We start from the raw sequence: 10,123 nt of genomic DNA on the forward strand, positions 1-10,123 counted from the left end.
TGCCAGCTCCTGCCTGCCAAGTACATGTTGATGACACCAGATATGACAAATCACCCAGTCACAGTATGCCAGCACCTGGCTGATGAGTACTTGCTGATGACACCAGATATGACAAATCACCCAGTCACTGTATACCAGCACCTGGCTGCCAAGTACATGTTGATGACACCAGATATGACAAATCACCCAGTCACAGTATGCCAGCCCCTGGCTGATGAGTACTTGCTGATGACACCAGATATGACAAATCACCCAGTCACTGTATGCCAGCACCTGGCTGCCAAGTACATGTTGATGGCACCAGGTATGACAGCTCACCTAGTCACAGTATGCCAGCACCTGGCTGCCAAGTACATGTTGATGACACCAGATATGACAAATCACTTAGTCACAGCATGCCAGCACCTGGCTGCCAAGTGCATGATGATGACAAGATATGACAAATCACCCAGTCACTGTATGCCAGCCCCTGGCTGCCAAGTACATGTTGATGGCACCAGATATGACAAATTACCTAGTCACAGCATGCCAGCAACTGCCTGCCAAGTGCATGATGATGACAAGACATGACAAATCACCCAGTCACTGTATTCCAGCACCTGGCTGCCAAGTACATGTTGATGACACCAGATATGACAACTCACCTAGTCACAGTATGCCAGCCCCTGGCTGATAAGTACATGATGATGACACCAGATATGACAAATCACCCAGTCACAGTATGCCAGCCCCTGGCTGATGAGTACTTGCTGATGACACCAGATATGACAAATCACCCAGTCACTGTATGCCAGCCCCTGGGTGCCAAGTACATGTTGATGGCACCAGATAGGACAAATTACCTAGTCACAGTATGCCAGCACCTGACTGCCAAGTGCATGATGATGACAAGATATGACAAATCACCCAGTCACAGTATGCCAGCCCCTGCCTGCCAAGTACATGTTGATGACACCAGATATGACAAATCACTTAGTCACAGCATGCCAGCCCCTGGCTGATGAGTACTTGCTGATGACACCAGATATGACAAATCACCCAGTCACTGTATGCCGGCCCCTGGCTGCCAAGTACATGTTGATGGCACCAGATATGACAAATCACTTAGTCACAGCATGCCAGCCCCTGGCTGATGAGTACTTGCTGATGACACCAGATATGACAAATCACTGTCACAGTATGCCAGCCCCTGCCTGCCAAGTACATGTTGATGACACCAGATATGACAAATCACTTAGTCACAGCATGCCAGCACCTGGCTGATGAGTACTTGCTGATGACACCAGATATGACAAATCACTCAGTCACTGTATGCCAGCCCCTGGATGCCAAGTACATGTTGATGACACCAGGTATGACAACTCACCCAGTCACAGTGTGTCAGTCCCTGGCTGCCAAGTACATGTTGATGACACCAGTTATGACAACTCACCAACTCACTGTATACACACACCAGACATCACATCTCACCCAGTCATAGTATGTCAGCACCTGGCTGATTAGAATGTGCTGAAGACACCAGATATGACACCTCACCCATTCACTGTATACCCATGCCAGACATGACAACTCACCCAGTCACTGTATGCCAGTGCCTGGTTGATCAGTACTTGCTGACTAGACAAGACAACCCACCCAGACACAGAATGCCAGCACCTGGTTGACTAGTACATGCTGAAGACACCAGCTATGACAACCCACTCAGTCACAGTATGCCAGTACCTGGCTGACCAGTACTTGCTCAGGTGGAAAAGTACCAATGTTAAAACTGCTGTTGGCTTGACATGACCTGAAAATGAACCAATGACTCCAGTCTTATTAACGAGAGGGATGTTCTTGACACGGATATTCCATTACAGTGAAAGCAGATTTCCAAGGAACTATTTTTCAGTTCATACCTGGTGGACCAAGTGACAGTATATTTCACAGGGCAGTACAATGTAGTACATTAACAGCCACACCAATCAATCAGTCCACAACCAGTCCACCACATCCAATGTCCCACCCCTTCCTGTGACGTTACTTTTGATTCCATTCCCTGCCAGTTGTGACGACAGGGCATCACAGAACAATTGGACATTTGTAACCAATGCGTGGGACATCCAGCTGACCTACTTGCAACAATGCTTGTTCTTCATTGACAGTTTGGAAATGTCTGTTGCACTGATTCTTTGTTGTAAATTCACCCAATTCAACCGCTTATCGTTCAGTTTCATATACTCTACATGTACAATTTACTTGGTTGCTGTTTGCCATTTGTTAGAGACTTTAGTCCGGGTTATGGATGGAAGAAACCTGAGTGTCCGGGTTAACCATTACACCATCATCATTTGACTACAACCATTCCCATGTGGGATGTACATCTAGGCACTTGATATTGGCGACAACCGTTGGGCCTTCTTGGTAGCTAGAATAGGACCCCAAGCTCGATGTGAAAGGCAACCTAGAGCTCTCCCGTGTGAACAGAATTGGTCCACATCAAATTTGCTCTTCACAGTGTTGCCGGCGATACTGTAGACAGATATTTACATATATATTTTAAAGTTTATTGTATAAGAACTATATTTTATGATATTAACGGCATCTTATAGGAACTATATTCAATTAAATTTTTGTTGTTGACCACAGTTGTCTTAAAACTTGTCTTTCGTGTTCGTTCTATTTCAAAAATATCTATTTTTGTTTAACTTTCGATGTTCTCACTGCAATGCAAACCATTTATGGTTTAGGGTTTTAACCATGTTTTCACCACATTATGGCGACTAGTTTGCTGAAATGGAGTTAATCATTCATTCCATATTGGCGAAAGACTGATAGTCAACAAATGTCAAACAGCCATACAAGCATTGTCTATGCTTAACTGTCGTCAAGGCCCCAAGAACAGTTAAAGCACAGGAATCAACAAATTCCCTGTCCAAGGATGGGATTGAACCCGTACTTCATGTGTCCTGGTGATTGAAACAAGCATTTTGACGACCCAGACAAAACCTGCTCATCGATATGCAAGTATGAGTTAATTTCTGAAACCTGTATTGCTGATTTGCGAGGCCATTTTTATTTGTCCATTTTCTCCTGAGAGCATTTCATTTTATACCAATTCAGAGAAAATAATATGCTTCTCACTGAAGATTCGCTTTGGCAAACTACCTCTTTTGCTCAACAGGCAATGAACACAGCCTTGATTGTGGGATATTTTTTCTGTATATCCATGGATTTATGTGCTGGTTGATTGAAACTCTTGTCAACAATGTACTAATCAACAACTTTTTTTGCCTTCATTTTCAAGAGTTTGTACGATTCAGCAGCTGGCATGTGGAAAAAGTTCTGGAAACCTCTTTTTTTCAGTCGAAAATGAATGACTAGATGTCCACCCAAGGCAAGTATTTTGTATTTGCCCAACCAAGGTCCCACTGTAAGCCACGTGCTCTTCTTTTCATTTTGTGATTTGAGACATCCGTTTCAGCTGCACAGCTTCCATGAAGACACAGTAGTAGCAGAGGGTGGCTCAAGAGAAGTGGTCTGTAGTGCTCTTCACTGTGATCAATTTGTATTACCAAAGTGGGTATATGGTCCGAGATGAAAATTTCCTTTCAGCTCGTGAAAATACCTATCATCTCAATGAAATATCAGGCTTGAATAGCATACTGATATCACTTATAGGACCCAGTAAAATACAACATTAAAATCCTCAAATTCTTTCAAACAGCCCTTTCAGCAACTACTAGTATCTGGCTGTGTAGCAAAAGAGAAATGATAAATAAAAAAACAGAGAGATGGTATACAAGCAAGAAACCTTTAATATTTTCACATGGTTACATGTTCCAAAATCTGAATCCATACTTGATGAATAACTCTAGTTCTTCTTGCTCTTCCTCTTGCGCACTCGTTTAGGTTTGGCTGGCTCGTCCTTTGCCTTCTTCCTAGCCTCCTTCCTAAGTTTACCAAACTCTATGTTGATGATTCGATTTCGCTGCAACGAATATACAGAAATTAACTAGCAGTAAGGTTAAGATCAGAAATCAATTTTGAACTCTTTAAAAAGAATATTTCATTAATATGATGGCAGCAATAACTCAAATACCGCCATATCCTCAATTTAGCAGAAGCGTGTGCAAGTGACCACAACCTTGAGGCCACACTACTGTACCGTATGTGTGTATATAGCCTATCTTGGCAATTTTTCCTATTTGGAAAGCTTTGATAAACACACAAATCATGAAAGTATCGAAATGGGACAAAATAAAATGGTGAATTTTCAGTTTCCATATTACATATTTTGATTTTTTTATTATCCTTTCACTCGCAAAATACAAAATTAAGTTGGTGTCACCTTAAGACAGCTTTTGCATGATTAGTGTTCATCAGTGTGCAAGAATTATTTTACTTGTATGAGAGCAGAAAGATTTATGGGTGGAGAAAACCAGAGAGCACAGGTGTAAAACCACCACTTACTGCCATGTTCATGGTAAATCCCTTGACTTAACGCTCCTTTAGAGCTTATGCTCATTTGATCAGGCACTCATTGTCAGCAAAGAGAACAATGCCTCAAACAAATGACCCAGTAAGGGCACTTTAGCTCCTATACTGGAAATCCATACTTTATGCTTCAATATTGAACTATTTGCCTAGTTTTTATATCAATACCTGCTTATGTTCAGACTGAGGAGTCACATATAATATTCTATGAGCATCGTATTGCTGGAAGAATCCTTAGATCTTGGAACACAAGACAAAACTATCCATCATACAGAAATGTTGAATTATTTAAGATTTCTTTTCTAATTCTCTTTCTCTTACACTTTTTTGCATCTACGCTCCATACAGGACATAGGTGTTTTCTTGAACACAAATCTCTTCAAAAATTAACAGTAAATTTGGATGCATCCAGTACTTACTGCCTGCTTGGCCTTCATCAGTTTAAACCTGTCAAAGTCGGTGAGCTTTGTCCTCTGTAAATTAAAACAAGAGTGTCATGAAAAAACAAGATGTAAAATGTTTGAAAAACAGTACATGGTGAAAGCAGATGATCTGTTCACCTGTCAGATTAAGAATTGTCTTTCAGTTGATATTTCAGACGGCAATTCCTATCAACAAAGGCTCATCATTTAGGTGAACAGTCAGCCAGGTACATTACCAACCTAAATAATGATTTGTATGCTTGGGGTTTAACACTGAACTTAATAATTTTTCACATGATGACGAGGTGTCATTAGGTGCGTGTACATATACTTTGTATCTTCTTGTGTTTGTATACAGAACATGATGAGATAGTAGGCCATATGAGGAAGTCAAACTGCCCATTTTGAAGGGTTACAGAATCAATGCTGATTGGCTCACCACCATTGAGGTCTGATTTCCCTGGCTGTAGCTTTGATCATGTTTCAATGATTGTACAGTACCTAACATTTAGTTCAGCCTATGAGCCAGGATTTGAACACAGCTTATTTTACTCTGGTCTCATTGCCAGGGGCGGAAAGGGGATTGTGGGAGCAGGTAGAGACAGAAAGCTCTAAACACCCCCAAAGGTCAAAATTCAGGTGAGAAGTAAAAGCAGGGAGTTTAAAAAATAGCATTACAAATATATCTGATATAGGCTCGGTTCAACAGCGAGTGAGTGAGTGTTTGGGATTTAACGTAGTACTTAACAATTTTTCAGTCATATGACGACGAAGGAATCCTTAGAGTTCATGTAATGTGTCTCCTTGTTGCAGTACGGATTTCCACCGCTCTTTTATCTAGTGCTGCTTCACTGAGACGCCTTACCAAAGGCAAGTAAGCCGCCCCGCCCGAGCCATTATCCTGATACGCGTCAACCAGTCGATGCACTATCCCCATCATGCTGAACGCCAAGCGAGGAAGTTACAACTTCCTCTTTTAAGGTCTTAGATGTGACTTGAGCCAGGATTTGACCCTGGATCTACCGCTCCTGAAGCAGACACTCTACACACTGTGCCGGTCAACAGTAATGGATACTTTATTTCTACTGGATCTATATATACTGTATTGCACCTAAACTTTGGAATGTAGAAATGCACTTTCCAACGCATGTAGAAGTCCTAAAATTACACATCTGATGTCAACAGTTAAACTTAAAGTTTTCTGATACGAAATGAATTAAACTTTACAAAAAACAACTCATAAATGGCACTATAAAGTGAATGAATCAATCAGAATCAAACAAAATGTGTCACTTAAAAAATATTACAGTAATAGTGTGTTGTCCACTGAAGGAAGCCCTGATTTCTTCTGCAATACCAGGAAAATGAAAGAACTTTCGCATGTCAGATTAGAGATTGTCTTCAGTCTAGATCAGACGGCAATTCCTATCAACAAAGGCTCATCATCCATGTGAAAGTGCTATTATACACGACTGACAAAATATCCACTATAGTCTTCCTGTAACTTTCACTTCCATTTTCCAGTAAAAAGAGATCAGCTCGTGTAAGGACATGGTTACACAACAGCATGATTAACCAGATTGCCATGTGGCAGGAAAACTTACCTAATTGGATACAGTTGTATTAGATCATAGTAAAACAAAATTGTGTTTATCAACAATGTCAGAGTTATGTCAGAGTGACTAGTGTCCAAACTAAAAATCTGTTTTACGACACCACTGGCAGATATATGGAAGGTGAGGATTAAGGACGTGAAAACTATTGCACTTGACCAGATACCAGACAAATGTCTTCATACTAGAAACCAACACAAGACCTTGTGCATCTAATGTTTTTAATAGAAGGTGGCTGATCTGACTAATATCTGAATTCATGAAATTTTCTTGACATTGCAAATGGTGTAAATGACACCATAATGGCAAAGGCATTTGTGACGTAGTGACACCATCAGACACAAATACAGCATTATGCACAAAATGTTATATCTTTGTACATGTCAAACCACCACACTAAGGCCTTCAGAAAAGATCCATAAAACTCAGGTGTCAACGTACCCTTTCCCGAGCTGCCAGTTTCTTTGCCCATGTTGTCTCTTCCCATTTCTGTGTGATCTCCTTGGCCTCCCATGCTTTCTTCACTGTGCCAGTACGTGCAGAGTGGAGAATTGGGATTTTGAACTTGGTTAAATTCAAGGCCTTGAAGTTCATACTTTTGCGTCCCACACCTGAGCAGGGTCCATCCACCAAAGCCTGTACAAAACATCATAAACAGGTGTCAAACACTACGATCTCAGCGTGCCGACAGGACTACTGTATGTGAATTTGAATATGAACTTTCTTTAACATCTTTCATTATCTGATTACGGTTTTATCGCCGAGCTTAAAAATTTTTTCGTTTAACCTTCAAATTAGTGAGCTGTGAAAGTTAAGGAGAGCCTAACAGTAACGACAAAGCCTTAGCCAAACAATGGGAGCTGGATTTCAACATCAGACCCTATTGGTCAATGCCATGTTGTCTGCAGTGACAAGAGTGATTATGATTACTACAGCTGCATCTTCACTGAAAACCGATAATTAACCAAATTACCTGATAGCTGAAAGTAACTCCTTAGTCATACAAGAGATGTTAACAGAAAAATTTACCAGTCAGATTCAGAAATGTCATTCAGTTAAATTTCAGACGGCAATTCCTATCAACAGATGTTCATCATCCTGGTGGTGTTCAGATTAAACATCAACCTTTTCAGAATATACTTTCAAAATATCAGCAAATCGTGCCTGAAGAATTATCAGGCATTACATCCACCTTCACAAACCTTCCAGGGAATTATAGCACTCACCCTATTTTGGTCAATGACATCAACGATGACGCACAGTTTCCCTTCATCTGGGCCAAAGGCAATAAAGGCCACCCGGCCGATTTCCACAAGGCGTTCCAACACCTGTGCACAGAAAAGAATGGAATGAAAGAACAAAACACACTGTCAGCCATGAAATCCAATCCTGTCAGTGGTGCCTGAAAAAAGTTCACACACAAATAACATAGATTATATTGAAAACACCAACTGGATAAAATGGGTTTTTAGATTTGTTGGCTACGCCCCAAAAAGTCATTTGCAGGTCTGCAGTGATGTGTTACCTAGATATGTATTTGATTTTTGTATTGTCTAGCATGCTATAATTTCAGGTTACCAGGCATAGTCTAGGTGATCCACTGAACAGCTCAGAATAATAAACAAGCAAAGTAACTCTTAAGAAATTCATTTTTATGACCTCAATATTTCAACTTTAAGTCATATTCGACTTTAATAAACTCAAAACACTGAGATCGTCAAAATGAATTTCTTTGCAATCACTTATTTATCAGGCCTAGTTCTCACAATTTCATACAATGTTCTTCACTTACCTAACCCCTTCCATGTTATCTCTCACTTCTTACTTATTAATAATTACTTTAATAGTACCTACATGTGTAAGGCCATGACACTAAAACTATAAATCAATGAAAGCTTTCACGTGTCAGATTAGAGATTGTCTTCAGCCTAGATCAGACGGCAATTCCTATCAACAAAGGCTCATCATTCACGTGAATCTTTCCTTTATACACTCTAGGTGTTTTACCTAAAGCGACAGATTCTCAAGAAAAAATATGAGAGATTGTCTTTGACAATTTTTGTGTCACTGGGCCCTATGCATTTTGTTTTGACTATAGTTAAGAATCGGTTGCTACCATGTGTTGCAGGATGTTAATTCACTAAGAAATCTGCATTTCACAGCACCCGATTCTTTACTTGTGCCATTGTTTTCCCATTATAGTTGTATTCTTCATCTTGTAGATTCCCCGTTGAGTAACTGAGCGCTTGGGGTTTAATGTCGAACTTAACAATTTTCAATCATATGTCGACGAAGGAATCCTTAGAGTTCATGTAATGTGCCTCCTTGTTGCAGGACGGATTTCCACCGCTCTATTATCTAGTGCTGCTTCACTAAGACGCCTTACTGAACGAAAGTAAGCAGTCCCGCCCGAGCCATTATACCGATAACCAGTGTCAACCAGTCATTGCACTTTCCCTTTCATGCTGAACGCCAAGCAAGAAAGTTACAACTGCCGCATTTTAAGGTCTTGGGTGTGACTCGACCCAGGATTGACACTGGATCTACCGGTCCGGAAGCAGACGCTCTACCACCAAGATCCCCGTCGAAGTCACATATCTGCTGATCTGTATCTAATTTGTATCTTTGTTTATACTGGATATAGCACAACAATGACACAACATAGATGATCAGTAACACAACTAAAACTGACCAAATCATCTGCTAAAGACATGGCAAAGTATGTAAGTGAAACGTCCACATCTTTTCCTATTTCCCATATACATATATACATGCTGCAATTTGCAAGAGAATTGATCTAATCCCCGTGCCAGGTCAAAATCTGTATCTTACTGCAAAAGTATGCACAAGCCAGAAGTATAAACGACAGAATGATTTGGATAGCATCGGACGAGGAAATGTGTGTCAACAATGAAAGCGCGCATTGCTTCGAGTCTATTCTATACAGTAGATACCTAAAGGTGGGGTTGCAGGCCGACGTTTTCAACCTTTCCTTTATGAAAGGCTTATGGCAGAGGGTATGGCATAGTGTATAGCATAACACTATCTACTGATCTCATACAACTCGCAAGACCCTTTGGTTCTATTTCTAGGCATAGTTCTGGAGCTAGTTAACACTCATCGAAGAGAGCAGTGCCTGTCAACTGTTCAAGGGTTCTTGCTCACTGTACTCAATTTGTACTCGTATACATTATTCTGACAATGCCGGAAAAGTCCGAAATGTGTTTAAGGGGAAAAAAAAAGGTAGGAAATGTATTTAGCATGTGCACGTGTCTGCCAGCCATTCGGACTGTATGGAAACAAAACGCCATCATAAATAAGTCCACTGTTCCTTGAGCAAACAATTTTAATTCCCAAATGTTCAAAATAACCCAAACTTTGACGTGAGCCCGTGTTCACTCGATTTTCATTATTGTTTTGCTTCACAAAAGCCAATTTTCAGACGTTCACGTGTGGACATATCCTCACCATGGTCAAATTGTGGCCGAAAAGGAAGGTGCAGGATGTGACGTCACTCGAGAAGCCATGTGGGATAAAGGTACGAACATTTTTGTGTTCCGGCGTATAAACAATACCTAAAACGTACATTAATTGTGTCAGACTAATTGGTTT

At 40.7% G+C, this 10,123-nt stretch overlaps 1 protein-coding gene across 1 annotated transcript; it reads right to left on the reverse strand.

Annotated features, from left to right (window-relative positions):
* Nucleotides 1-3,779: 3,779 nt before the first annotated feature.
* LOC135475316 (large ribosomal subunit protein eL14-like) lies at nt 3,780-10,016 on the reverse strand. Its single transcript, XM_064755164.1, has 5 exons — nt 9,980-10,016; nt 7,738-7,839; nt 6,953-7,147; nt 4,896-4,949; nt 3,780-3,970 (listed from the first exon to the last, which is right to left on the reverse strand). The coding sequence occupies exons 1-5, from the start codon at nt 9,980-9,982 to the stop codon at nt 3,854-3,856; spliced, it is 471 nt and encodes a 156-aa protein (XP_064611234.1). The 5' UTR covers nt 9,983-10,016; the 3' UTR covers nt 3,780-3,853.
* Between the last annotated feature and the right edge of the window lie 107 nt (nt 10,017-10,123).

This window comes from Liolophura sinensis, chromosome 9, assembly GCF_032854445.1.
Source record: "Liolophura sinensis isolate JHLJ2023 chromosome 9, CUHK_Ljap_v2, whole genome shotgun sequence".
Classification (NCBI taxonomy): Eukaryota; Metazoa; Mollusca; class Polyplacophora; order Chitonida; family Chitonidae; genus Liolophura; species Liolophura sinensis.